This window comes from Drosophila virilis, chromosome 3 (genome assembly GCF_030788295.1).
Source record: "Drosophila virilis strain 15010-1051.87 chromosome 3, Dvir_AGI_RSII-ME, whole genome shotgun sequence".
NCBI classification, from domain to species: domain Eukaryota; kingdom Metazoa; phylum Arthropoda; class Insecta; order Diptera; family Drosophilidae; genus Drosophila; species Drosophila virilis.
In genome coordinates this window covers 21,061,736-21,086,544 of record NC_091545.1, presented here as the reverse complement: position 1 = coordinate 21,086,544, position 24,809 = coordinate 21,061,736, and the positions used below count along the sequence as shown (strand labels likewise).

Genomic DNA, 24,809 nt, shown 5'->3' with positions numbered 1-24,809 from the left:
CAAGGATGGGCAAAAGACGTTCTAGAAATGTGCGAAACTCAAAATCTCTTTAAATAAATAAGATTAGTTTGATTTAAACGTACAATTATTTATATGGCGGCATTTTGGTTCATAAGCTATAAATAGAAGTCTGGCGATTACAACTTGGGCACAGCCTTTTAAATAGGGTCGAGAAATGAGCCTCAAAGCCAGGCCTGTAGATATTAAAATATGCATGCTCGAATGTGCATGTAACTACCCTCAGAATGTCCACAGGGACATTGGCAAGAATGGAAAACTCATTTATCTGCCTGGCAGTTGCAATAACAACTTTTTACAGCCCAGATAAAGATGCCTTGCAACGGTTCGGTTTTCAAATTCAAGTTCGGTTATCATAAGTTATATTATATTTACATTTTCAGCTCGATGGTTTCTCCTATCTTTTTTTCCAGAGCGCCTAAAAAATTCACTCAATTCGTATTTTTTTTTTTTTTTTTTGTTATGCCAAGCGTTTTTCCGCATGTTTTGTGATTCCATATACACACACGCACATACACATTTATATGAAGATCGTAACGAAAGAAAGAAAATGAGAGAGGGAGAGAAAGAATGCTACTGCAACAGCAGGGGAGAGCAACAAAAAATACTAAATGAATTAATTATCAGAAATTAGTAGATGTGCAAATATTCTTATTAACACATTTTGTTGTTGTTTTTTTTTATATTTTACAAATATATCACAAAACAATGCACACACATATGCACGCATGCGAGTTGCTGAGCATTTGAAAATTATTGCATAAATATTTTAGATGTTTTTGTTTTTGTTTTCATTTTTTTTTTTTTTTTTACTTTGCTGTCGTTGCTCCAGAAACAAGAAACACACCGAACGATGGCGCACTCTTTTGCCCCAATCAAAATATACAATCAATATACATACATCCGTACATATGTGTTTGTATATATCTCGTTTGTGTATATATGCGTGCACATAGGCTGCAATCCGTGAAGACCAACTTGAAACGCAGGCGAATAGAATAATACTGAAAAGCGTGGAGCAAAACGAACGCTAAGGTGGCCCCAACCTCACGCTCAGAGAGCGAGAGAGCCAGAGAGCGAGCGCGCAATCACAGACAGGCAGGCAGATCAAGCAGAGTTGTTGCTATTGTATGCGTGAGCAACTTTTTGCCTGCCGCTCACTGGTACAAATGCAAACACTCACACACACACATACATAGATACAGACTTACATGCAGACAACAGGCATCTGCAGCGAAATTCTATTTTTAAACTTAAATTAATATTGTTCTTTATTTTATCAGCAGCAGCGCGAAAATAAAGCGTCAACGGCGGCTGCTGCGACAGCCGCTCTCCCTCTCCCACTCTCTCTCTCTCACGCCATTTACTTATGTAGGTGTAAATATGTGTGTGTGCGTGTGTGTGGGTGTGCAGTTGAAAACCAGAAAACAAATAAATAATACAACGAAACTAAACGCGCTCTTGTTGTTGCTGTGGCTTAGTTAATGCTAATCAGCGAAGTCAACGGCAACGCGTGAGATATCACTGCCTACTAAGTGGTTATGTGTGTGTGTGTGTGTGTGTGTGTCTTTGAGCGAAGCAGGCAAAAAGCGAAGCTCAAATGCTCGCTCTGCTCTTTGGTTGTATTGTGGTTGATATTGTTGTTGTTGCCGATGTGTATGTCGCCTGCTCCGCTATCAACGCTTGATAAGAAATGCGTTAATCTTTATTATGCGCGACGTAAGCAGCGCAGTTAAGCTGCATACAAACACATGCATATGCACTGCATAGGTATGTATTTGTAAGCGAATATGTGTGCCTGAGTACGTTTGAAGCTATAAATTTGTTGACATTTCCGCTAAAAATTTGCATTAGGTTAAAGAAAATCAGAAGCAAATGTGATTTATTCGCATAAAACAAAACATAAGCAACAATAGCGAAAGGTGCGAAATGGCAATTGAGAGAGCGGCAACATCAAGTTGTTGATGATTCAACAGTTAAACACCGCTGACTGTGGGGCAAAACAAAAACTGTGTATACATAACAAATATAGAATTGGAAATGCAGCGCCAGCAAATTCCTGGGCAGAGGACAGCTCAGCTGTTTTATTTGCCCCACGGCAAATTCAATACAAAAATCAAAATGCCGCAAGAATTACTCACACACGTTAAGATAAAGCGGGAGAGAGTGACATGCTGAGAGGGAGAGTGAGAGCGAGAGAGAGAGAGAGAGAGCAGAAGCAACGCTTCTTATGCTCACCGATAGTGAGAGTGATCTGTTGCTTTATCAGCGGTAGGCGGCTATTTTTAGACAAGCGTAAGACCGACCACAAAGCAGCAGACCACCAAAAATACAAAATACAAATACAAAATTTGCAAAAACATATCGTACTTGGTGTTTGTTTTGACAAACAAATAAATTAACTTAAATGTGCAACAGTTTTCAATAAGGCAACACTGGTAGATAGAGAGAGGGCGAGAGAGCGAAAAAGTGATGCACATTAATGTTGTTGTTCTGAATGATTATCCCGCAGGTTATGTATGTGTGTGTGTGCGTGCTTTCCATACAAGTGTGTGTAAGTGTGCATGTGGGCGTGATAATGCACAAATAAAATGCAACAAGAAACAAGCAAATGCCCATTCGCAGCAGCCAACGAGATAAAACTGAGCTTAGCATCGAAATGTAAATACTACCACAACAATATAAGACGTAAACAGTTGAACGGCATGGCGAGCAACTGCAAAAACTACAACAATAATCGTACCGAATGCTGCATATGCCTAATATTTGCAGAACATGATGATTCCAATTTACGGTAAACTCTTCTCTTCTGTTTATCACTCTTGCATTTTCTATACGCGATCGCACATCAACACCGAACACCGAATTCGAATTGCAGTGCGTTCTGTTATTTGCAATTTAACATACTACTAATAATCCAATATGATTTGCGTTAGCAGAGATTTGAATAAGAAACGCGATTTATTGTTTCATTGAATCGAGATTTTAAAACGCAGCACTTTTTGAGATAAACTGATGCGATAAAATAGTCCGCGCACATAAGTCACGCGACGACGACCGAAAGAAACAAACTGCCGGTTAAATTTGATGCAATGTACAAGCCGTGAGCGCCGCTATCGATTGCGAAATACTTTTCGATGCCACTCAATTTGTAATCGATAGTTTTGCCCGCATTTCAGTGTGTTAGCAATTTTTATACTAAGAAATCTACCAAAAATAACAGTTTTTTGAAATCAAATGAATGTATTAAATATATATATATATACATATATACAGATTTGTGCGCCTTTCACATCAAGATGTTGCTTATACCCGTTAACATGGGCCGCTCATTCGGAGCTTTAATGAATGTGCCCCACACTTGCAAAAATTCACTTCGTCTGCGTAATTTCATTGGGCGGCTTGAAACGGCAATATTTATATTTTGCTTTGTCAGGTGCACCGGTCCATTAAAATTAATGTGATAGTGGCTGTGGGTCACATACACATTCTGCGACGCTGAAGACGAAGAATCGCGACACTGCACCACGGAAAGTCCACTAGATTTCATGGTGGCGGGCTGCTTCCACATTACGATGCCCGAAGAATCGTCCGTATTATGAAAACTACCCGTGTCGGAGCCGCTGAAACTGCTGTTGGATGGATTGCGGCGTAGCTCATGGCAACTACTTATGCTGTTGCTGTTGACAGCGCGCAGTTCCTGAAGCAGCTCACGACAACGCGCCTGCAAATCATTCAACTGCTCTCTCAGCTCGATATTTTCCTTTAGAATTTTAGGCGAAGTTTCTGGCTCGAATATATTCTTTACATTCCCCACTATCTTAGATTTCTCCATGGTCTCCATGTCCTTTACTTTCTCCACGGACTCCACTGTCTCCACGGCCCCCAATGCCAGCACGGTCTCCACTGTCTCCACGCTCTTCAACGCCATCACGGGCTCCACGGGCTCCTCGGTCTCCAAGGTCTCCACTGTGTCCACGCTCTCCACGATTTCCATGGCATCGGCTACCTCCAAGGTGTTCACTGTTTCCACTCTCTCGACTGTCTCCACTTTGTTCTCTTCGATGGGTTCGATGGGGTCGATCGGCACGTTTGCGATAAATGGAAGTGCAAGTATTTCTTCATCCATTTGCATACAAGTTTTTGCCTGCAACTCCAACCATTGCAACAGTTTGGAGAGCGCCACAGTGGTAATAAGGACAAGTCCATAGGTTTTGAGCATATCAAATAAACGATCTATAATGTTATTTTCTTCCGGTTGGCTAGGACAATAATTTGGCACATCTGTGAGGGTTGGACGCTCTAAACATACGATTAAATTGAGTTCTATTTAAAAAAAAAAAGGTCCCTAACCCAATAATTACCTGTATACAGTTCCACGATGTAATCTGATTTAGTTGGCAGCTCCTCGATGGCGTGTAAATAGCATAACAACGACCACGAAATAAACGCCAAGGCGCACAAAAACGTAAAACTTATGTTTTGAAACATATTTCCCCCTAAAATTTGAAGAAGGTTTTTTATAACATGTGTCTGCTTTTAAAACTATAAACAAGTGTTGTGAAAATTTTCAGTACAGACAAAACAAGTGACAGAAATTAAAATGGAATGCTATAGCAAAACAAGATTTTTGAATTTAAAAATAAAACGTTCGATTAAACGCAAAAGCTATCGATTCCAGTCATAACCAACAACATATCGATACATCGATAAGTGCACTTGTCGACGCGCATTGTGAGTGTCGCAGTTGAAACGTGCAGGTTTTCTCTTTGTATAAACACACTTTGAAATGGAGTTAATGGTATGTTGACGAAAGCGAAGAATAATTTTTGAAGCAAACTAATTTAATCAATGCATATAGCATGGCGCTTCGCTACTCTCAAGACCGGCCGAGGAGTTCGGCAACGATTCTCTCGTGGAAGAAATGTGGGCTGCCAAGGCGCTCGAGCATGCCGAGGTGCATTTCAATGTAAGTATAATAATTAATAATAAATTATAAATATATAAAACTATTCATTTTCGCTTAGCTGCTGACCAGCGTGCCGCCCGCACAGCTGCGCCTGACGCCCTACGACGACCAGATCTATGCCACCTTCCGACAAGACTTTCCCGATCTGCAAGTGGCTCGCCTCAGCGACGACATACTCAAATCGGCCACAGAGAAGCTGAAGTGGCGTCAATTTGCCGAGAAATTTAATAAAATGGAAGACTATTCGTACGGCACTCTGATGCGAGCCGATGCCAGCAAGGAATTCTCACCAGACAATTCAATCTTTGTTTTTCGCGTCCAATTCTTGGCCATTGAAATTGCGCGCAATCGCGAAGGTCACAACGACGAGGTGCACAAAAGGCACAAGCCGGCAAAGAAGCCTCAGATCAACTCGGAGACGGCTCAATGATGCGATCCAGTAGCTGTTCAACTTGTCCGTCAGTTAGTTTAGGTTTAAAGTAAATAAATTTACAGCATTTGTTAGCTGTAAGGCATGCCAAGCACTGCACTAAGTAAATGCTTCTGTTTCTTTTCTTAAATCTGATTGCTGCAATCTGATTCTTATTGGAGCGTGTGCCAATTGGAATCGGACGCCGCTCACATTAGACGCTTTGTCAGCTCGTATAAATCGTAAGTTAGACTCAACTTTTTGGCAGGAAAATGAATTTCCGCCGTGTATAATGCAATAATGTTTATAATATATAATTTATGTTTAAGCTATAGCTAAGTATTGTCCGCACTAGGCGCAAGTTGCCATCCCCCTTGCTTGCTTGCTGCCACCCATCAGTCTTGCTTTGTGTATACCGTGCCTACAGCCCGTTGCTGTTGCACATCATCAGTATGAAGGGTATCATCGCATCGATCTGCATTTGCCCCACCAGATTGGCAAAGAACAGCTCCTCGGTCAGCTCCGACTCCAGCACGCTTAGCGGCAGGAGACTAGCAAACAGTCCATTGGCGCGCTCCTCGCCGCCGCTTTGGCGGCGCAGCGTGGAGAGCGCATAGAGCTGAACCCGCTTGACATAGGCGCGCAGTGAGCGCTCACGTCGGTTTTGTTGCAGCATCAGCGGATTGAAGAGCAACACCAGACGCAGCAGGCCGAACTCCAGATCTGTCACGTCTTGTGTCTGCAACTCCTGCACAAAGTCGTGGAGTGTGCGCGTTATTTGCGCCAGCTTTGCAATCTTCTGCGGCTCTATCTTATCAATGTCCGCCACTTGGCGCACACTCTGCACCAGCTGTCCAATGATCGTGGGCACGGCCAGCTGGCGTTGGCATTGGGCCAGGGCCACAGCCAGCAGTGCGGGCCAAGCGCCACGCAGCAGCTTCATCTGTGTGTGCGCGTCCAGCAGCTCGAAGGCGGGCACCTTGCGCAGCGTGTGCACGGTCAGAAATATGATCCTTGCGCCCGTTTCGCATACATAGTGCATATTGAGATATGAATGGACCAGCGCCGGTGGCTGCACGTGAAACGCACACTGCGCCTCGGACGCGAACAGATCCTGGGCAAAAATTGCTTCGTTAGCCACAAAATCGCCTCGGCTACAGTACTCAAAATCCAAGTCCATGTGCTCCACAAGATCGGCATCAACATCCTCCGTTCCGCTGTCCTCCGCATCCGAATCGCATTCGGGTTTAATGCTCAGCGCAGCAGCTGCGGCTGTATTCTGGCCGCTCTGATTCCTGTCCAGCTGCTGCTGTATGGGCTGCAGCAATTGCAGCGCCTTATCTATGGCACGCTTGTCCATCGAGCTTTGAATGAGTCCAACCGTGGCGGGTGTGGGCAGCGCTGTTGCATCAGCAGCGGCGGCAGCGGCAGCTGCTGCATTGAAATTCAAATGCTGTGAATTATTGTTGCTGGCGCTGTTGGCCAGCAGCTGTAGGCACAATGTGCTGCTGTTGTCCATCGAATCATCTTCGTCCTCGTCCAGTTCCGGCTTGGCCAGCTCCGGTGAGTAACAGTGACTGGGCGCATTGCTGCTTGCCGCCTGCTGCTGCTGTTGTTGTTGCTGCTGCGTGGCGAGCACTGTGAAAATGTTGAGATTTCTTATTGGAAGCCAATCAGCTGGAGCGCTGCACTTACTCAGCGTTTGTGTTAGCTCTGCAAAGTTGAGGCTCATGGGGAATAGGTTCTCGCTTAGCCCAAAGGGCGTTGTTGCCGTGCTGGCCGGGGGCGTGGCAGCATGCTGAAACAGCGCAGCGCTGGCCGCCGATGCGGCTGCCGCAGCTGCCGCTGAGGCATGCTGCTGCTGCTGTTGCTTCACGCGCACCTGCTGATAGCCGGACTTGCCAGCCGCTGAGCCACTGGAAGCGCCCGCAGTGCTGGAGGAGCCAGAGACGCTACCCGTTGAGCCAGAGACGATGCCATCTTTTCTATCCACAATGGGTTTGCGTTCGTGCTGCACGGCTGCAGATGGTGGCACAGAAAAGAGTAAAGAGAAAGCAATTAGCGAGTGTTGCAGTTAAATAACGGTACATGATGTGCTGCATATGGTAGAATGTATGTTTGTGCGTGTGTGTGTGTATGTGTGCTGTGTGTAAATAAGCGTGCATGTGCGAGTGTGTGTACAAGTAAGCGTGATTTATGTGTTAGTATTGGAGCATGTCGACATTTAAGTTTCGAAGGAAGAAATACATTAGCATCAGGTAATAATAATCTTTGTCTTGAATTATTTGAAATGGTTTTTGAAAATCCAATATATAAAAGTATTTATAACTACAATAATAAGAAATCGAATAAGAAAAATTGGTCTAGTATGGAAACAGGGAGAAGGACATGGCTATAACCAACCAGCTGATAATATTTAAAAATTATATTTATATACATTGAAATTCGAGGAAAATCAGATTTTCAACCTGGTGGCAACTTATCCAAATTGGTGGCAGGTGGCAGCTCTAAAGCTTATAGCAATCTAATCAGAATTCAAGTAAATAGGAGTTACCAGATGCGCCCTCAAACTGTGAGCATCGTCATTTGCTGTGCGTGTGTGTATGTGTGTGTGCATGCGTGTGCTTTGGGTGAATGAATTTGTGTGTGTGTGTGTGTGTGTGTGAGGGGTGCGTGCAGTTGTGTTTTTTTGGGGAGTTTTTGAGACGACGACTTAAACGAAAATTACAATCACTTCGCATGCCGCTGGCCAAACACTTTTGCAGCCGACAGAATTGACACCTGTTGCGATGGTGTTTGGTCACCTCACAGTTCATGGCCCCGCGGCACTGATAGCCCAGCTGCTTGCGTATGGATCGCTTGAAGAAGCCCTTGCAGCCCTCGCAGCTGATGGCCCCATAGTGTCGCCCGGATGCTCGATCGCCGCACACAAGGCACAGCTCCACGGATGAGAGGGAAGCGGCGGCTGCAGCGGAGCTGGCGGCGTTTCCGGCTGCAACGGCTGCTGCATTGCTGTTGCTGCTGCTGCCGCTCGGGTGATTCAAGCCCATTGCACGGGGCTCTGTAAGCAGAAAACAGAAAAAAAAAAAAATAAGAACAAGAACAACACATGATTACACGCACTAGCAAAGCTGGGCGTACAAGTTTTCAGCTTGGCTCACCTTCAGTTTTAATGCCGCTGCTTGTGCCCATCATAAAGCCCAAGTGAAGACTGCAAGCTGTTGCTTCTTTGTGTTAAAGTTTGCCTTTTTAGAACTTGTTTTTTGTGGCGACTGTGTGCGTATGTGTGTGTGTGTGTGCGGATGTGTGTGCGTACGTGCGCTGCTTACTTCAAGTTTAATTACACGACTGGTAAATGTTTTAAAAACATTGTTTTTGAGCTCAAACCAGCAATTATTATATTCACTTTACACTTTCACCATTAATGTGTCTTTTGTTAAATATTTAAAGCCATTTAAAATGAGCTTTTGAGCAGCAGCGAAAATCTTTAACCTTTCGATAAAAAAAAATCAACTAAGTGGCAGCGCTGTCATATAGTGTGACCAGCTCATTTGTAGTGGAAAATACCTTCTGCTGCAAGTTGCGCTTATACATCGATAAGAATATAAAAATTATCGATACTGCGACCCACGACAAGTTCAGCAAGAGTGCGCGTGTTTAAAAATAGTTAATTTTCTATCATTTGATTTTTAAAAATATGATTCGTTTATAATAATAAAATAACACAATCAAATAAAACGTACAAATTACTTATTTACTTAAGTTTTCTGTGAAATGAATTACACTTTTTTGGTCTTACAAACGATTAGGCCACAAATTGCTCTCAAAAAATAGCTGATTGCATTGGGAAGAGGTCCAAAATGGAAACTAAAAGCGCGGGTAAACGAGGGAAGCGCACATCTTTAACCTACACACATTTTACGATACTACATATCAACTAGCATCATATAATTATTAACTACAGTCGATTCACATTATTTATTCTTTAAGCCCATTGCACGTTTGGTGGCGCGTCCAAGGAAGATGCCCGTCAGAAAGACCAAGCCCGTGGCGCTCATTAATATCACAAGGAAGAACTTTCGTGCCGGCGACGTAACCACCTGTTGCACCAGCTGTTGCATGTCCTCCGGTGGCTGGGCTAGCGCATCGTCCGCATTGCGAAACATTTCGATGCGCCTTTCAAGCTTCTCACGACAATCCAGCTCCAGGGAGTTCGGCGTCTCGCGCAATAGTGTGCGTAGGCAACTCAGTTCTAGACGAAGACAATAAAACACATATTTAATATGAAGATTTGTAAATGTTTTTACTTCACTTACTACGTCCGTCGCCGCTGATGACTTTGCTGCAATAGCGCAATAGATCTACAGTGCACGACGATTCCAGTATGGGATCAACGTGTATATCCGCCTTGGCCTCGGCTATCAGAGTGGCCACCTCCAGTTGGCACTCACGATTGATGAGTTGCTTGCGCAGAAAGGCGGCCTTCAGGCATTCCTCCACCTGGCCATGCTCATCGGCTTCCATATCCGCGTTGCACAGTTCCTGTATCTCAGATTTGCAAAAGTGCTGGAGCACAGGATTCAACTTATAGTTTAATGCCTGCTCCTGCAGTATTTTGATCATTTCCTGAGCGCATGGCCTATCCAATTTCGATTGCCTGAATTTGTCCTTTAAACATTTGATAACCTATTTAAACGAGAGTAAACAAAACGTTTAAGACTTAATTTATCGTTGTTGAATTTTAATTCCAAGTTCCATCTAGCCTCAAGTTTGAATAATTTTGATTGGCTGCGGTAACTGATTTTCACAATTTTCCGAATTTCAAATGGAATTTGTTCGCGAGCTCAGTGGAGAGACGTGCTCGCGGCGATAACGAAACGTCAGAAACGCTCGCAATTGACGAGCGTGTTGGATCGTCCGCTGTTTACAGTTCAGTTCAGTCCGATGCGTAGACGTGTCGTATACGTGATGTTAACTCTTTGCGGCCTGCTGTTCGCTGGCCTCGCCGGCTGGTTGCTGGTCTCAATGAACGCTTTAGCGGATGCAGCTGTGCCAATGTCAACGGTGACAGTGGACCTTGCTAATGGACAGGGCGCGGTGCGTGGCAATTTCGGACAGACAACATGGACGGGTCAAAGTTTTGTGCAGTTTCGTGGTATACCCTTTGCCGAAGCGCCCATCGGAGATCTTCGTTTTCGTGTGGGTTGAGAGTCCAATACCTCAGCGTCAAGTGATACTGAACCACTTAATAAGAGCTGATAAACGACCTTTATGACGTTCATTAAAATCATATAAATTTGCACCTCTCCCTGTAAAACAACAACACAGCCACCTGTTGGTCGCTCGCCCTGGACTGAGACACACGATGCCTTGGACTTTGGACAACGTTGTCCGGTGATAACCAATTTGGATGCTCAGACGCCGGACGCTCAGCTAGAGGATTGCCTAAATCTATGCGTCTACACAAAGAACGTAAGTGTTATCAAAGTTCGTTATTTCAATTTTAAAAGGCAAATAAACCAATAGCCCGAAAGCATTTGTAATTCAATAAATTATTACATGACTTTAAATTAAACGCAAAAACAGACTAAAAATACAATAAAAGGTAAAAACAAAGACGGATGACTATCTAAAGCAGCTGTTTTGGGAATCACCAAGCTCAGGCATTGTTTTTTCTCAAAATGGGCTATTACAAACTGTTGCAAAAATCGGATGAGATAATAAGCAGACGAAATAATTTTATCTTAGGCTGGTTATGAATTTAAGAAACTAGAAGACGTCAAGCATCATAAATTTGCAAACTTTTGAAAATCGCATAGAAAGGCGATTAATACGATTTTCACACACTTATTATTTTATTGACAGCTCACGGCTCGTCAGCCAGTGATGTTTTATGTTTATGGCGGTGGCTATTACAATGGCTCCTCGCAGGATCATCCGCCAAACTATTTGCTGGAACGTGATATCGTCTTGGTGGTGCCACACTATCGCGTCGGCGCCTTGGGCTGGCTGTCAACGTACACCCAGGAGCTGCCTGGCAATGCGCCCATTGCCGATATACTTTTGGCATTAGATTGGGTGCAGCAACATATTCACAAGTTCGGCGGCGACCCCAGTCAGGTGACCATATTCGGTCAGAGTGCTGGGGCGGGCGTGACCAGTGCCTTGCTATTGAGTCCACGCACCTCTGAGCAGCATTTTCAACGTGCAATTGTGCAGTCCGGCTCAATATTCGCCACCTGGGCGATTACTAAAGATCCAGCTGGACAGGCTCAGCGAATTTGCATCGCATTGGGCTGCCAGCGATGCGATGAGCAGGAACAGCTATTACGCTGCGTGCGTTCAGCTTCCGTGGTGGAGCTGTTGCAGGCCACCAAAACGGAGAGTTTCTCACCTCTTGTTGGGGATCTGCAAGGCATTTTGCCAAACAGCCCAGAGGAGCTGCTCAAGGACTATCAGCGTGCAGTACCGCTTATGACGGGCTTCACACGACACGATGGCTCCTTTGTGCTCGCCTGTGAGTTGCCGGCCAATCTTCGTGAACGAATCCTTCAGTTAAATCCATAAGCTTTTCACTTACAGCGTATTACGATGAAGTCACAGCCAAGATCTCGAATATCAGCGCTTTGAGCGTGCGTCAGTTCTCGCAAGCTATAGTCGACATGGCCAAAGACGGAACGGGCTTGGCAGATCATTTGCTTTATCGACTGCTTTATACGCCGCAGCTGTTGGAAAGTCACGCCCACAGAGACGCCTTGCCCGCCTATTTCGATGTGAGTTATTGGATTTTAGTATTGGGCCTCAAATTGTTTATCCCTACTCTCCCACACAGCTCACATCGATTATTGCCATGAAGTCGCCCGTCATCAGCCTGGCCACCAAGCTGCATACACGTCAGCCGGCTGCTCCTGTGTATGTCTACAGCTTCGAGTACGAGGGTCAGCACACGCGCTTCGGCTACGAGTTTGGCAACGCACACTATCCGTTCAATGGTGGAGCACATCATTCGGACGATAATATTTATCTGTTTGCCACGCATCCGTTGCAGGAGCAGGACACGCTGATGGCCCAGAACATGGTCGAATTGTGGACGTCGTTTGCCATCAGCGGAGTGCCCAAGAATCTGAAGGCTTTAACTAGCCCCAGTGGACCCTATAATCGCCTGGGACTACACATAACCGAAGCTGACGATTTGCTGAAGACGCTGACAGCCACGATTGATGATCCAGATAATGGACGTTTACAGCGCAGAAATGTGGAGTTTTAAAATGTTGTCAGGGAGCATGGTAAAAGGGGCTTTATATTATGGTACATTTGTAAAATATTATTAAATAGATAAAAAAATATATATAGAGTTGAATTTAGCTTGTACAAAATAAAAAAGCTCCCTTTCTCATTTATCATTAACAGACAGTGACATCTTAAGATATTATGGAATAGTTGTGACATCTTTAAAAAACATTTGCAGTACATGTAAAATTCACACAATGTTATTAGCATTCGTATGCTATGTTATCTAGCTGTAAATGTAAATGGCGAGCTGTTATGTGAGCATTAAGCACACACAATTCGTCTTGGTGCATTTAATCAGCCATAGTAGAACTTTAAAATATAACAAGTGAATTTATATCACTTTGATAGCGTCAATATACTTTGAACAAGTTCATATATAGTATAAGGACAACTAGACATGTCTTTCCCGTATAATCTAATCGAATCTAATCTTAACTTTCCTGCACAACTACTCGATTTAGAAGCTTAAGTAGACAGCCTTTAAGATTTTCACAATTTTCCCAGAATTTACAAATTCACTTGCCTGTGATAACAAACGAATATTGGGATTCCAATTATCTACTCTTTTAACATGTTGTGAACTTGTTTAGCCCAAGTAAAACTGGTTAATGCTCACCTTGCCATTGAGTTCCTCATTTGGCTGTGCTGTGGCCACAATATTGGAGCAGTAGCGATCAATGTTCTTGCCACAGGCCATCTGCAGCGTGGGATTGAAACGAAAGTCCGTATTTTGTTCGATCATTCGATTGACGACTACCAAGTGGCAGCGCTGGTCAAAGTTGGGATCATCCTTGTAGGTCTTGAGGCAGTCCAAGAGCTGCACAGATTCTGTGTTGGGGCAGAATTTGTAGACCATGTCCTTGCAGGTGTTGATCAGTGTGTAGTCCGTGCCACTGTCACCCAGCTCCGAGCGCTTGATCATAAATATCGCATGATGGCAGGCCTTACCCAGGTTTGAGGTTTTTTGTATCAGACATTCCAAGGCCTGCGGAATAATATGATTGATTAATATGCTCCAAAGAAACAAGTAGGTTTTAGTTTGCGTGTGTCGAGAGGTGTTATAGAATTAAAATGACTCGAATGACTTGCATTTTTATTCACCTGACCGGGACCCTTCTGGTCTGAACAGAACTCCTTCAATTCATTCTTGCAGGCATTGCCCAGCTTGGGATCTAGCACAATACTTTCGCGCTGCTGATACAGCTGTGACTTGACCTGTTGCCGACAATCTTTGGGTATCTGATGGCGCTGCAAACGTATGGTATCGTTGCGGATGACTTCACTAAGGCAGGCGACCACCTCATTTTTAGTGGCGCTTGCCCCGCAGAAGCGCACCACATGTCGACGACACGCCTCCTTGAACTTGGTGGTGAAATGATAGCTCTTCAGCGAGATAATCTGAAAGTGCTCAATGGCGGCGCGACAACCTTTGTTTAAATCGGCATCGTTTTTGTGTGAGATCAGGCAGTCCATCATGTTGCCTATAAGGAAAAGTAACAAAAGAGGGTAAGCTATGGAACAGTTACTAGAAAGTAGAGCTAACCATTATCCTTGCCGGTATTAAGTATTTCCGAACAATGTTTTTGCATTGCCTCCGAACAAGTAGCCATAATAACTGGATTCAGTTCGACGTGGGCTGCCTCCTCTTCCGTGTATTTGGTCACAACCGTTTTACATTCGGGCTGCAGTTTTTCAAGCATGTTCTGCAGGCACTCCATTTCGGTGCCCTTTTCGGTGAGCTCGCCACAATATTGCGACAAATCGGATAGGCAATAATCCTCCACCTCAGGTATTAGATCCACGGAAATGGCGCGCTGCCGCATCACACGCTTCACCTCCCTAAAGCAGTCCTTGCGCAACGTCTGATGCTCATCCTCGCTATAGGCCATGCGATGCAGGCAGGGCAATATCATGGGGCCACGTTCGGGATCCATTTGGACATCCTGTATATCGTCCCATTGGCGCTTGGCGCGACAGTACTTGATGGCATCGTCACGACAATGCTTGTAGAGCTGTGGATCCAGTTTAAAGTCGCGCGCCACAAAATACTCAATGATAAGCAGCGCCTGCTCACATTCAGGCCGCATAACGGGCGTGCCTATGCGCTCCATTAGGCAGCTCATGACACGCGCTTCACCGCCCTCAACGTCCTTGCAGGCGACATCCACAACTTTCTTGCAAGCTCGTCTCAGCACGGGATCGACGCGCCAATCCTCCCCCGCATCGCTCACCTTGATAAGCGCCTCAAGTCCACGCTGGCACTGAGATGTCACACGTCGCTGTGGCCGCCGCGCACGCACATGATACATCAGACAGTGTATGATCTCGCCGCCAGAGCTAGAGAGGCCGTTAACCAGTTGCGATTTATGCTCGTCCGGACAGAATTTGGGTATGTCGTCAGCGCAGTCGCTGAGCAGCTCCGGCGATAGCTGATAGTCGGTCATCAACATGCGCCGATGGTCATTTAGCTCTACAAGGCACTCGGGTGCCACTTTGGTGCCGTTCTTCGCCACAGACTCCAGGCAAAGCAAGATTTGAGCCAGTCGCACCTGTTTGTCCTCGGAGACGCCGCGTCGGCAATGATGCAGCTTGATTTCATCCTTGCAAGCCTTTGCTAGACCATGTGACACACGATAATCACGTCCCATTTGCTGATCACGCAACGATATCTGCCCCGCACAGTGGCTGCTCAGTGATGGATCGTTCTTGTGACGCACCAGACATTTTAACGCACTTGGTGTACCGGCACGTTCCTAAAAACAAGGAATATGGGATTAGTCCAATTCAAGGGTTGTTGTGTCAGACTCACTTGTGGGCAGAGCGCCGTCAGATCCCCGGAACAAACCCGAAACAGTTCCATCATGCCACGTTGTTGCTCAATGGCATTTATAGCCACTTTGCAGGTGAGGTCCATGGGCGTTGCTTGACTCGTATGCGCCACCAGGCATTGGGCAGTGCCCAGCTGCGAGAGCAGCGCTGGCAAATGCTCCACATTCATGCGTCCACATTTATGCTGCTCCACCAGAGAGCCGCAAGCTGCATAGAAGTCACCAATGTTGGCATAGTCCTCACCCAGGGCCGTATGTGCGCGGCGCAGCTGCTGCTGGCAGGTGTTGCTCTGTGGCAGTTCCTGACGCTTATCCTCCAGGCAGGCCCACAAATCAACTGAGTTTAGACAGCTTAACAGCTTGCTCTGCTCCTCGGCACAATAGTTGGGCAGCAACGTGTGCTCCACCCAAGAGTTTAGCTGCAGCTGACGTTGCTGCAGCCACAGCGCATGCTGGCATGGCTCCGGCAGCGCCTCTAGCTGGCTGGAACTGAAACTCAATGCGCACTCAAGCATGGCCAAATTGTCGCTGGTCTTCTGGTGCGTGCAATACTTGTGCAGATCCTGGCAGTCCGCCAGATCAATGATGCTGTGCAACTGCGTGGCAGCTGCAGCAGCCTTATCGGCATCCATGTCAATGGAGGCACGGCGGGAACGACTGTTGGTGAAGATCGTGACATCGTCACCAGTTGCCGCCCACAGCCACGACAACAGCAACAAGCATTCAAATTTCATTTTTGATTCACACTTTGGCAGTTTGGTTCTTTTCTTTAACTTCAACTGAACATTTAAGCATTTGCGTTAATAATTTCCACAATGTACACAATAATTGTTATCTGTATATCAATTCGTCACACGTTTGCTGTTCATTAAGTTTTCCAAGTGCAACAATAATTCAACAAAAGGCCGGTAGAAAATGCAGCGTTCAAGTTCTAATCATATTTTGGGACGAACTGTGAGTGCAGTGGATTGGATTAGGCCCGTTATGCTACTTTTAATTGGGGCAACATTTAAAACGTTAATATCAGCACTTTTTTGTGAAATAATGAATTATTTGCTTTTTTCGTTTTTTATTTTAACACTCAACTTGTTCAACAGCTGCATACAGAATGCTAATAAGAATAATATCTATCGATTGCACTTCTGTTAGCAATCGATAGAAAGAGTATGAGAACATTTTTCTTATCGAAATTTTTGACGTTAATAGATGATAAAAGTTAATGTCCAGAGAAGAACTGAAATGTTTGTTTGTCGTTATGTTAATTTGTCCAATACATTTTTGATTGATTTTTTTTTTTAATTGCATAAACATTTTTTCTGTTGCGTGATGTACTCATACATTCGATACTTTTTTGTAGCCATGTAGACTGCCCATCTCTAACTGCCTATGAGTCGTTCGAAAACAAAAGAAAGTATTTTATTTGCTGGCAAGCATTAATCATTTCACTCCAGTAATTGTATGTAGTGCACACATAAATTATTTAAACTCATTCAACCATTCAATCATCATACTTACGGTCTCCATATTGCGAACCTTTAAAGTAACGTCCTCCAACTACGGCATCGAAGTGGGCGTCTTCAAACGCTGAGGAGGCGGCGGCTAACGAACGCACACCGCTCATGGACGAGCACGACGTGCCATCGTCGTCGGCAGCGGCGGCGGCGGCGGACGTTGATGACAGCCAGAGCGGCGCAGCAGAGCGTTTGGAACGTCCTCCAAGGCGGCAACAAAAACAGAAAATCAGCAATTATGGCTCCAATGAGCAGCTAGAAAGGAATAATGCAGATCATACTGACGGGGTAAGCATACCTACATATTCTGCGTTCATCGCATAGCTGAAATTTGTATTTTGCAGCCTGTACTAGCCGTGCCCTACGTTGTTGTACGCGGAACTAACTCTCAGCCTCCAAGACTTAGCGCGGGCGGCGCTGATGGAGGTCCTGGACCGTCACAACAGGAGCTCGAAGAAGAGCAGGGTCTTAAATATGGTGCACAACATGTCATCAAACTATTTGTGCCCGTTTCGTTGTGCATGCTTGTCGTTGTGGCTACCATTAACTCGATTAGCTTTTACAACAGCACAGATGTATATCTGTAAGTAATTCGCAATGCCAACATATATAATTAAGAAATCAATATTTGTGTCCCTGGCACTGAACTTTTCATTTGACAGACTTTACACGCCGTTTCACGAGCTGTCGCCGGAGCCGAGCGTCAAGTTATGGAATGCATTAGCCAACTCCTTGATCCTCATGAGCGTGGTTGTTGTAATGACCATTCTGCTCATTGTTTTGTACAAGAAACGCTGCTATCGCGTCATACACGGCTGGCTTATACTGTCCTCGTTTATGCTCCTATTCATTTTCACGTACTTATACTTGGAGGAGCTGCTACGTGCATACAACATTCCTATGGACTATCCCACGGCAGTACTGATCATGTGGAACTTTGGTGTGGCTGGCATGATGTCCATACATTGGCATGGTCCACTGCGTTTGCAGCAGGGTTATCTAATATTTGTAGCTGCTTTGATGGCCCTGGTGTTTATTAAATATCTACCCGAATGGACGGCCTGGGCGGTGCTGGCAGCTATCTCCATATGGGGTAAGGTTCATTGTAAACATATTCCTTTTCAGCTATTAACTTTATCTCAATTTCAGATCTCATAGCCGTCCTGTCGCCTCGAGGACCGTTGCGCATTTTGGTAGAAACCGCACAGGAGCGCAACGAGCAAATCTTTCCTGCTTTAATATACTCCTGTAAGTGCGCTACGTTTGTATGATTATTGTCAATCCCTGTTTTATTGCCAACTTCCTTGTAGCCACGGTTATTTACACCTACATGGGCACACATTATACGCCGGAACAGCCACTGCCAACAGCCACATCCTCGCCGTCATATAGTAACTCTACAACCACAACGCGCACTACACAAAATTCGTTGGCCTCTCCGGAGCCAGCTACAGGTGGTAGCACTGCACGTCCAGGTAATTCGCGCGCCCATCAGCGTCAGCAGGAAACTCAGGCGGCTGCTGAAGGTATGCCACTTGTGACATTTAAAAGAAATTTGCACGGAAACGGTACATATGCATTTATTTTTTATGATTTCTTCTTAATCTCTTAAAAGCTTAGTTGAGCCTCTGTAATATGACGTCGTTTAATGTGTAGTGAACTTTAAATTGCGCCTAAGCTTGACTTAGATATTAACGAAATTCAGTTGCCCAAATTGTTATTAAATAAGTGGCTTCATGCCTTAGGCGCAATTTCTAGCGCAAGGTCGTTGGCCTTCTTTTTTAGTTGCTTAATTGGTTAAAAGATGCTTCTAGTTATCTGTTTTAAACTTTTTAAGAAACTCAGAATACAAACATTCTTTGCGTTCTACTTTAAAGAAGAGGCCGCTGGTTTTACACAAGAATGGTCTGCCAATCTCAATGACCGCGTGGCACGTCGACAAATTGAAGTACAAAGCACTCAGAGCGGAAATGGACGCCTCTCCAATGAATATCGTACGGTCACAGCACCTGATCAACCACAGCCGGAATTGCCAGAAGAACGTAAGTAAATGTAGTAAAAATAGTTTCATACTTAACAAGGTACTTATTTGATTTGCAGGTGGCATCAAGCTTGGTCTGGGCGATTTCATTTTCTATTCCGTACTGGTTGGCAAAGCCTCCAGCTATGGCGACTGGACAACAACAATTGCCTGCTTTGTGGCCATATTGATTGGCCTTTGCCTGACGCTACTGCTCTTGGCCGTTTGGCGCAAGGCACTGCCAGCCCTGCCCATTTCAATAACCTTTGGCCTGATTTTTTGCTTTGCCACTAGCGCTGTGGTCAAGCCCTTTATGGAGAATCTGTCGGCCAAGCAGGTGTTTATATAAAAGACAATTAGCGTATAAATTTGTGTACTAATATTCAGTGTAACCGTAGTCCAAGCTACCGTTTTACAATACATTCTCTATTTAATAAAGCGTAGTAACAAACAAAAAAATGCAATGCCTATGTTGCTTTTAGCTTGACTATTGTTTTGTCTACCAAATTAACGAGCCATCCTGGCTCCAGGCCGTGAAACAGTTGGCGCGGATCCTTGGCTGCCGTGAGCATTTCATAATTGACATCATCCTCTATGCGCGGCAGTTCGTAGCCGTATTTTTGTGCCAGCACCAGTCGTTCCTTACTGATCTCCTCGGGATTGGCCAAATATCCGCGATTCTTGGCATCTGTGTAGTACTCAACAGCATCCTGTGGCGGCAGCATGCGTTGTGGTATGGGCAAGCCCTTCTCAAACCATTTTTTCGGATTGGCCAGAATGTGCAGACTGCGTGGATCGTAGTAAGCAGTACGGATGACACCACCATTGCGCTCCACAGCTGCTATGACAGCCTCACTGGCGTGCTGCACCTCAATGTTAATCTTCGCCTTGAAATTGTCCAAGCCATCGTCCGTCAGCTGAAATCCATACTGAAGTTCCGCCGGCTTCAGCGACAATAGGCCAGAATTGCAAAGGGTGGCGATGTCAATTGGTTGGCTGATATCAATCCGGTTGGTGTCAATTAACACCTGCAGCTTTAGCATCGAAATGGGTGGATATTGGCGACGCATGTGATGGCCCTTGTAGTAGGGCTCGTAGGGAAAGCGTAAGTAGAACGGCTGGTTGCCCGTTTCGTAACCTAGTCGCATGAAATTTTGCCGCTGGCCTGACCCCTTGTTCCCGGCACCGTGCTTATCGCCACCATGCTGGGCACGTCCGCGTTTGTCCTGAAAAATCGTCAAGTTTGTAGTCAGAATCCCAAACTGTCCTTCAATGTTGTTATTCAACCGGCCACTTGAACACTTACGTTCTGTTTTGAGTTGGGATTCGGTCGCAGGTTGCCAATTTGTACGCGCGGCAAGGTACGTAATAATTTTAGAGCTTTCTCTGAGCTCTCACGCAAATGTGCCATCTGATGATTGATTGTTTTACTTAAATATTTTAAATAAAAATTAACACGAGAACTTATAAATTATTCACAGTCGATTACCAGCACTGTCGCTCTGCTCTTAGCAAACACTGGTTACCAGCGTTGCCACACAGTGTACAAAAACTTGCTAACATAAATCTGTCTTCCAGCCCTAGTAACGCTAAATTTGTGCACAAAATATAAACAAATTAAGATAATAAATATAAAAAATAAATTATTGCCAATATGAATTGCGCCACGTGTCAAGGCAATAGTGAGCAAACAACAAAATGCTTTTTAAAGGCGCTGGACACCATAAAACAACATTTTTTGCGTAAGCCAGTTTCTTATTATATCTCTAAGCAGCCACCGTAAATAATTCAAATATTCCTATAGTGCTGCAGGGACTGTGTGTGGAAAAGGCAAATAGTATTAGCCTGTTAAATAAACGCAACGAAAAACTGCACAAAGCCCTCGAAATGCTGCGGCAAGGGCAGGAGCCCAGTGACAAGTCAAGCCCCAAGCGTCGCAGACTGTCGCCAAAAAAGGCGAAAAAACAAATGTCACGCTACAGCAGCGCACTAGTGGATGCCTCTCCCATGATGCCTGAGAGTCAGGACTCGCTGAACATGAACATAGCACTGCAACCAGATGATGAAGAGGAAGAAATCATAACAGAAACGGAGCCAGCAATCAGTCCCTACAAGCCCTGGAGCACACGTCGCAAGCTTAACACACGGAACTGCGAAAATGAGCAGCCGACAAGCACAACAACAACAGCCGATACCAATTGCCCCTGGCTAGGCAAAGTACCCAAGGACAAGTTGCCATTAGGCAAGACAAAAATGTCGCTGACATTGCGCGGCGATTCACCCAGACTGAAGCAAACGCGTCTGAATTTTGATGGCAGCAAGGCGAACAGTTCGGCCTGCGATAAAGAAGTAATTGAATCCAGTCCCAATTTGTATACCTCGTTGAAACATGCCAAACAGTCACGTTCGCTTTTACAGAGGTGAGCAGCCGCCCAAGTTAAGAGTTTAGGTTCTATTAAAACAAAAATAACCTTTGATAAGTTTGCAGAGCCGACAACAACAGCGCCTTAGACATCAAAACCACCGTAAAAAGCGAAACGAAACCCAACAGCAATAACAAGCTCCTTTTTGACATGGATGACGACGAATCGATCTTTGATCTGTGCCCAGATCCGTCAGCACCTCAACCACCGTCAGATCTCGCTCTGCCTCCCCTGAGCGGTACATCGGATACGTCCAGCGTAGTGTTGCTCACTCCTGCCACACAGGATATTGTCTTTATTGATGATAGCATAAATGAAGCGGACACTTTGAACACAATGGACTTTATGGAGGAGGCCATTAAAGAGGATGACAAAGTCTCAATGACAAGGCTGCAGGAATTTGAAGCAAAGCTAATCGAAAAGCGTAAAAAAGAGGCAGCCAAAGTGAAAACTAATACGAAGCCCATTAGTGTAAAACATGAGCCGCTTACAGAGCTGCAAAATGATATAGGTAATGAGTCAACCAAACTGCCACAAGATTTTGATATAGATGATCAGGAAGAGGAGGAAGATGAGGAGGAGGAAATCTTTCCGCGTCCTATTCTGGTCAAACAAGAACCCGATATGAGTGTAAAAGAGCGCTACAATATTGCATGTCCACGTTGTGAAAAGGTAAAATATTATAACTTTTCCTAATTTTAATACCTAAAAATGGTTTTTGTATATTGACAGTTTATCAAGTTTATGGGCACAAATTTGAACGATGAAAAGATACGCAGATATTTGAGTAATTGCAGACACGAACGCGAACAGGAGAACAACACGCCTGCTGGCTTTTGGAATCCGCACATGATTTCATTTTCGGACGACGATCCACGTAACGAAGTTCACGTCGATCGTCGATTTGTTAATCAGCGGAAGAAATAGCAAAGTTATAAGACTTGATTTAATTGTAAGAGCCCATCCACATAGTTGTTGCAAATGCCTTATAATAAAATATTCATATCATTGCCTTTAAATTGTTAATTACAAATTGCCACGTTTGGCCTGTTCGATTTCAATAGCTGTAAAGAGAGACTTGAAGTTGCCAGCGCCAAAACCCTATAAATAAACATAAATACACATTAGAAAAAGATCTTATTTAGGAAAATAGTATCCAGCTTACGTTATGATTGTAACGCTGAATGACCTCAAGGAAGAGCGTAGGTCTGTCCTGGCAGTTCTTCGTAAAGATCTGCAATAGGTAACCATTTTCATCGAAATCCACCAAAATGTTCAGTTTCTTCAATATTTCCATGTCCTCCTTGATTTTGGTGCGACTATGGGATAGCTGCTCCTGCAGTATATCATAGTACGACGAGGGTATGGTCAAGAACTCCGTACCGCGTGCCCGCAAGTTGCTCACAGCACCAATAATATCATCCGTATTGAGAGCAATGTGCTGCACACCAGCTCCGCCATAGTAGTCAACATATTCCTGGATCTGTGACTTCTTTTTGCCATTGGCTGGCTCATTGATGGGCATCTTGACCGTCTCCTCATAGTTGGCCATAACAATTGAGCGCAGCGCCGAATATTCGGTGTGTATCTGGGAATCATCCACGGACCAAAAACGATGGAATTGCAAAATGCGCTCATACCAAGCGGCCACGCTCTCCATTTGCAAGTCCGGCTGATTACCGACCACATGATCTATGAAGTTCAACTTTGTGGGCGGCAGATGCTCCAGTAGCACATCCTTAACACCGCGCTGAAAACCAGGCAGAAAGTCGCCCGCATAGCCATTGCGCTCCACAAACGTGTGCGTCGTGTCGCCGTACTGACAAACAAATTGGAAACACATTTGTAATTAATATGTTTTAAATGCATTAATTAAAACTAAAAACTTAATAAATACCGTCTTAATGGTGGCAAATCGCACAAAGCCATGAGAATCGCTCTCCTCCCAGATATCGCGCACAACCTCAGCGCCTCGGGCTACCGCCAGGTTAAAGATTGCGTTCAAATCCTCCACTTCGAAGGCCACATCCTTGACACCATCGCCATGCTGCATCAAGTGCAGGCCGTGCTCCTTGTCATCCGGCGTGTATGCGGATACAAACACAAAGACAATCTTGTTCTGGCGCACAGCATGCTTCGCATAGCGACGCTCGCCCGTCTCCAATCCCTGATAGCCAAGTGGTTCGAATCCCAAACGGGTCGTATAATAACTGGCCGCCTGCTTGGCGTTGCCAACGTAAAACGTTAGATGATCAAAGCTTAAGAATTTTCCGGCTTCAGGCTGTAAATATATCAAGTTAATTTACTTTTCTCCGATTTTTCGATATGTGTACTCACTTTGGTTCCTTTGTCAATATAGCTTGTCTATGGTGAAGCATTAAGTTAAAGAAAGAAGTTAGTTTAGTTTGACAAGTATAAAAACATCAATTTTCAATCAGAGAGTAAACACTTCTATATCCTCCCTCTTGAGATTAGTATATGCAGGAAATTCAAATTTCCAGCACTCATTTATTGTAATATATTTTTGTGTAATATGTTTATTCTGGCAATCTTCTTCACTTTCTTTCAGTCTGATAACATTTATATTTCACTTAACAAAATTAAATATTTTTTACCATTATCACTCAGACTCAATTTATGCAAAACTCTTCCTCACACGCGGTATTCAAGTATCTTTCACGAATTCACAGCAACGATCCGCCGATCTTTTAAGCGATCTTAACAAATGAACTATGGCTAAGCCATGCTGAAATCTGGCCTTATATAGGCGGCAGCGAACAGATCTGTTGATCAGGTGAAAATCCTGTACTACTAACAGCTCATTTGAATATATGTCAAACTAGTATTTTGTTTACCTGTATTCTATATCAAGAATCTGTTTGTTTGTTGTTATTGTAAATCTTTTTGATATTCGCATATTTCAATAGGAATTGCAGAATTTGTTTACTGGAACAGGTGTTGCTACCTGTTATCAAAAACTGCATGTCATTTGTTTATCACACGCTTACAGCAAATACTGTTATTTATTTATTTATTCTGCCTGGCAACTAGCCATAGCATAACTATAAAGTGCTTTGCTCTATTAAATGCGCTTTCCTTACACCACACAGCACGGCTCATTATGCAGGGCCAACCAAAATGTTTATGATATCAAGTTGTTTTTCGGCTTTTTATAACTATTTGCCGGCTGGCGCTTAAATATTCATAAGCTCTACAGGTTTGTTGGGTTCGTGCGACACGCGCTCGTTGCCAGAGGTCGCATTCAACTGGATTCTGTTGCGAGCCCCCGAAACTGTGTTTATTCGCATTACGTACTGACTTTGCAGTTCCTCTTCAGT

The 24,809-nt window shown here is 44.5% G+C and overlaps 10 protein-coding genes across 21 annotated transcripts in view; 4 read left to right on the top strand and 6 right to left on the bottom strand.

Moving 5' to 3' along the window:
• Window positions 1-3,089, bottom strand: part of LOC6624464 (receptor-type guanylate cyclase Gyc76C) — a 50,437-nt gene extending 47,348 nt beyond the window's left edge. Inside the window, exon 1 of one of the 3 annotated variants that reach the window (XM_032435274.2) lies at window positions 2,762-3,089. The gene's annotated coding sequence lies outside the window, so the exon portion shown is untranslated. Of the gene's footprint in view, window positions 1-919; window positions 1,015-2,761 lie in introns of those variants that run through there. The other 2 variants (XM_070208699.1, XM_070208700.1) reach the window with 2 other exon arrangements.
• Window positions 3,090-3,235: 146 nt separating this feature from the next.
• Window positions 3,236-4,589, bottom strand: LOC6624691 (uncharacterized). Its single transcript, XM_002048089.4, has 2 exons — window positions 4,383-4,589; window positions 3,236-4,320 (listed from the first exon to the last, which is right to left on the bottom strand). The coding sequence occupies exons 1-2, from the start codon at window positions 4,507-4,509 to the stop codon at window positions 3,308-3,310; spliced, it is 1,140 nt and encodes a 379-aa protein (XP_002048125.1). The 5' UTR covers window positions 4,510-4,589; the 3' UTR covers window positions 3,236-3,307.
• A 96-nt stretch (window positions 4,590-4,685) lies between these two features.
• LOC6624724 (protein PBDC1) lies at window positions 4,686-5,525 on the top strand. Its single transcript, XM_002048088.4, has 3 exons — window positions 4,686-4,819; window positions 4,880-4,987; window positions 5,046-5,525. Exons 1-3 carry the CDS (start codon window positions 4,808-4,810, stop codon window positions 5,415-5,417), a joined length of 492 nt encoding a protein of 163 aa, XP_002048124.1. The 5' UTR covers window positions 4,686-4,807; the 3' UTR covers window positions 5,418-5,525.
• Window positions 5,526-5,643: 118 nt separating this feature from the next.
• Hr78 (Hormone-receptor-like in 78) lies at window positions 5,644-8,913 on the bottom strand. 2 transcript variants are annotated; one of them, XM_032435276.2, is made up of 4 exons: window positions 8,558-8,913; window positions 8,131-8,457; window positions 7,092-7,415; window positions 5,644-7,034 (listed from the first exon to the last, which is right to left on the bottom strand). In XM_032435276.2, exons 1-4 carry the CDS (start codon window positions 8,589-8,591, stop codon window positions 5,818-5,820), a joined length of 1,902 nt encoding a protein of 633 aa, XP_032291167.1. In that variant the 5' UTR covers window positions 8,592-8,913; the 3' UTR covers window positions 5,644-5,817. The 2 variants fall into 2 exon arrangements, with proteins under 2 accessions (XP_032291167.1, XP_002048123.2); XM_002048087.4 differs by having other exon boundaries at window positions 8,125-8,457; window positions 8,558-8,912.
• Window positions 8,914-9,129: 216 nt separating this feature from the next.
• On the bottom strand, window positions 9,130-16,634 carry Glg1 (golgi glycoprotein 1). 2 transcript variants are annotated; one of them, XM_015175969.3, is made up of 6 exons: window positions 15,499-16,634; window positions 14,233-15,442; window positions 13,779-14,170; window positions 13,306-13,674; window positions 9,713-10,082; window positions 9,130-9,648 (listed from the first exon to the last, which is right to left on the bottom strand). In XM_015175969.3, exons 1-6 carry the CDS (start codon window positions 16,249-16,251, stop codon window positions 9,371-9,373), a joined length of 3,372 nt encoding a protein of 1,123 aa, XP_015031455.1. In that variant the 5' UTR covers window positions 16,252-16,634; the 3' UTR covers window positions 9,130-9,370. The 2 variants fall into 2 exon arrangements, with proteins under 2 accessions (XP_015031455.1, XP_002048121.1); XM_002048085.4 differs by having other exon boundaries at window positions 13,791-14,170.
• Window positions 10,326-12,803, top strand: Est-Q (Esterase Q). The gene is made up of 5 exons (XM_002048086.4): window positions 10,326-10,595; window positions 10,725-10,868; window positions 11,262-11,913; window positions 11,979-12,169; window positions 12,229-12,803. The coding sequence occupies exons 1-5, from the start codon at window positions 10,341-10,343 to the stop codon at window positions 12,661-12,663; spliced, it is 1,677 nt and encodes a 558-aa protein (XP_002048122.1). The 5' UTR covers window positions 10,326-10,340; the 3' UTR covers window positions 12,664-12,803.
• Window positions 16,635-16,861: 227 nt separating the features above from the next.
• Window positions 16,862-19,512, top strand: Psn (presenilin). Of its 6 annotated transcripts, none has more exons than XM_070208489.1 (8): window positions 16,862-16,973; window positions 17,059-17,316; window positions 17,373-17,611; window positions 17,691-18,121; window positions 18,178-18,276; window positions 18,339-18,503; window positions 18,906-19,070; window positions 19,129-19,512. In XM_070208489.1, the coding sequence occupies exons 2-8, from the start codon at window positions 17,137-17,139 to the stop codon at window positions 19,395-19,397; spliced, it is 1,548 nt and encodes a 515-aa protein (XP_070064590.1). In that variant the 5' UTR covers window positions 16,862-16,973; window positions 17,059-17,136; the 3' UTR covers window positions 19,398-19,512. The 6 variants fall into 6 exon arrangements, with proteins under 6 accessions (XP_070064590.1, XP_070064589.1, XP_070064587.1 ...); XM_070208488.1 differs by having other exon boundaries at window positions 18,339-18,554; window positions 18,909-19,070; XM_070208486.1 differs by having other exon boundaries at window positions 18,339-18,596; window positions 18,909-19,070.
• On the bottom strand, window positions 19,411-20,554 carry mRpL15 (mitochondrial ribosomal protein L15). Its single transcript, XM_002048083.4, has 2 exons — window positions 20,355-20,554; window positions 19,411-20,274 (listed from the first exon to the last, which is right to left on the bottom strand). The coding sequence occupies exons 1-2, from the start codon at window positions 20,457-20,459 to the stop codon at window positions 19,516-19,518; spliced, it is 864 nt and encodes a 287-aa protein (XP_002048119.1). The 5' UTR covers window positions 20,460-20,554; the 3' UTR covers window positions 19,411-19,515.
• A 40-nt stretch (window positions 20,555-20,594) lies between these two features.
• Window positions 20,595-22,490, top strand: CtIP (CTBP-interacting protein). Of its 3 annotated transcripts, XM_002048082.4 has the most exons (4): window positions 20,601-20,790; window positions 20,853-21,468; window positions 21,537-22,143; window positions 22,204-22,490. In XM_002048082.4, exons 1-4 carry the CDS (start codon window positions 20,703-20,705, stop codon window positions 22,396-22,398), a joined length of 1,506 nt encoding a protein of 501 aa, XP_002048118.1. In that variant the 5' UTR covers window positions 20,601-20,702; the 3' UTR covers window positions 22,399-22,490. The 3 variants fall into 3 exon arrangements, with proteins under 3 accessions (XP_032290903.1, XP_002048118.1, XP_032290902.1); XM_032435012.2 differs by lacking the exon at window positions 22,204-22,490 and having other exon boundaries at window positions 20,595-20,790; window positions 21,530-21,739; XM_032435011.2 differs by lacking the exon at window positions 20,601-20,790 and having other exon boundaries at window positions 21,300-21,468; window positions 21,530-22,143.
• Hpd (4-hydroxyphenylpyruvate dioxygenase) lies at window positions 22,187-24,213 on the bottom strand. Its single transcript, XM_002048081.4, has 5 exons — window positions 24,087-24,213; window positions 23,809-23,835; window positions 23,369-23,752; window positions 22,637-23,290; window positions 22,187-22,572 (listed from the first exon to the last, which is right to left on the bottom strand). The coding sequence occupies exons 1-5, from the start codon at window positions 24,087-24,089 to the stop codon at window positions 22,498-22,500; spliced, it is 1,143 nt and encodes a 380-aa protein (XP_002048117.1). The 5' UTR covers window positions 24,090-24,213; the 3' UTR covers window positions 22,187-22,497.
• Between the last annotated feature and the right edge of the window lie 596 nt (window positions 24,214-24,809).

Excerpts from the sequence above, each read along its gene's own strand:
- LOC6624724 (XM_002048088.4), top strand. Across the intron at positions 4,988-5,045 it reads ATGCCGAGGTGCATTTCAAT|CTGCTGACCAGCGTGCCGCC; the intron begins GTAAGTATAATA and ends ATTTTCGCTTAG.
- mRpL15 (XM_002048083.4), bottom strand. The coding sequence starts at position 20,459 with ATGGCACATTTGCGTGAGAGCTCAGAGAAAGCTCTAAAATTATTACGT. Across the intron at positions 20,275-20,354 it reads ATCCCAACTCAAAACAGAAC|GACAAACGCGGACGTGCCCA; the intron begins GTAAGTGTTCAA and ends ACGATTTTTCAG.
- Psn (XM_070208485.1), top strand. The coding sequence starts at position 17,137 with ATGGACGAGCACGACGTGCCATCGTCGTCGGCAGCGGCGGCGGCGGCG. Across the intron at positions 18,597-18,905 it reads AAGAAATTTGCACGGAAACG|AAGAGGCCGCTGGTTTTACA; the intron begins GTACATATGCAT and ends TCTACTTTAAAG. Across the intron at positions 19,071-19,128 it reads GCCGGAATTGCCAGAAGAAC|GTGGCATCAAGCTTGGTCTG; the intron begins GTAAGTAAATGT and ends TTTGATTTGCAG.
- Hr78 (XM_002048087.4), bottom strand. The coding sequence starts at position 8,591 with ATGATGGGCACAAGCAGCGGCATTAAAACTGAAG. Across the intron at positions 8,458-8,557 it reads CAGCGGCATTAAAACTGAAG|AGCCCCGTGCAATGGGCTTG; the intron begins GTGAGCCAAGCT and ends TTCTGCTTACAG. Across the intron at positions 7,416-8,124 it reads CAGCGGCATGCGAAGTGATT|CCGTGCAGCACGAACGCAAA; the intron begins GTAATTTTCGTT and ends CACCATCTGCAG.
- CtIP (XM_002048082.4), top strand. The coding sequence starts at position 20,703 with ATGAATTGCGCCACGTGTCAAGGCAATAGTGAGCAAACAACAAAATGC. Across the intron at positions 20,791-20,852 it reads CATAAAACAACATTTTTTGC|TGCTGCAGGGACTGTGTGTG; the intron begins GTAAGCCAGTTT and ends ATATTCCTATAG. Across the intron at positions 22,144-22,203 it reads CATGTCCACGTTGTGAAAAG|TTTATCAAGTTTATGGGCAC; the intron begins GTAAAATATTAT and ends GTATATTGACAG.
- Glg1 (XM_015175969.3), bottom strand. The coding sequence starts at position 16,251 with ATGAAATTTGAATGCTTGTTGCTGTTGTCGTGGCTGTGGGCGGCAACT. Across the intron at positions 15,443-15,498 it reads TGACGGCGCTCTGCCCACAA|GAACGTGCCGGTACACCAAG; the intron begins GTGAGTCTGACA and ends CCTTGTTTTTAG. Across the intron at positions 14,171-14,232 it reads TAATACCGGCAAGGATAATG|GCAACATGATGGACTGCCTG; the intron begins GTTAGCTCTACT and ends TTTTCCTTATAG.
- Est-Q (XM_002048086.4), top strand. The coding sequence starts at position 10,341 with ATGCGTAGACGTGTCGTATACGTGATGTTAACTCTTTGCGGCCTGCTG. Across the intron at positions 11,914-11,978 it reads TGGCTCCTTTGTGCTCGCCT|CGTATTACGATGAAGTCACA; the intron begins GTGAGTTGCCGG and ends TTTCACTTACAG. Across the intron at positions 12,170-12,228 it reads CCTTGCCCGCCTATTTCGAT|CTCACATCGATTATTGCCAT; the intron begins GTGAGTTATTGG and ends TCTCCCACACAG.
- Hpd (XM_002048081.4), bottom strand. Across the intron at positions 23,753-23,808 it reads ATATTGACAAAGGAACCAAA|CCTGAAGCCGGAAAATTCTT; the intron begins GTGAGTACACAT and ends ATATATTTACAG. Across the intron at positions 22,573-22,636 it reads TTCAGCGTTACAATCATAAC|GGTTTTGGCGCTGGCAACTT; the intron begins GTAAGCTGGATA and ends GTTTATTTATAG.
- LOC6624691 (XM_002048089.4), bottom strand. The coding sequence starts at position 4,509 with ATGTTTCAAAACATAAGTTTTACGTTTTTGTGCGCCTTGGCGTTTATT. Across the intron at positions 4,321-4,382 it reads CATCGTGGAACTGTATACAG|AGCGTCCAACCCTCACAGAT; the intron begins GTAATTATTGGG and ends TCGTATGTTTAG.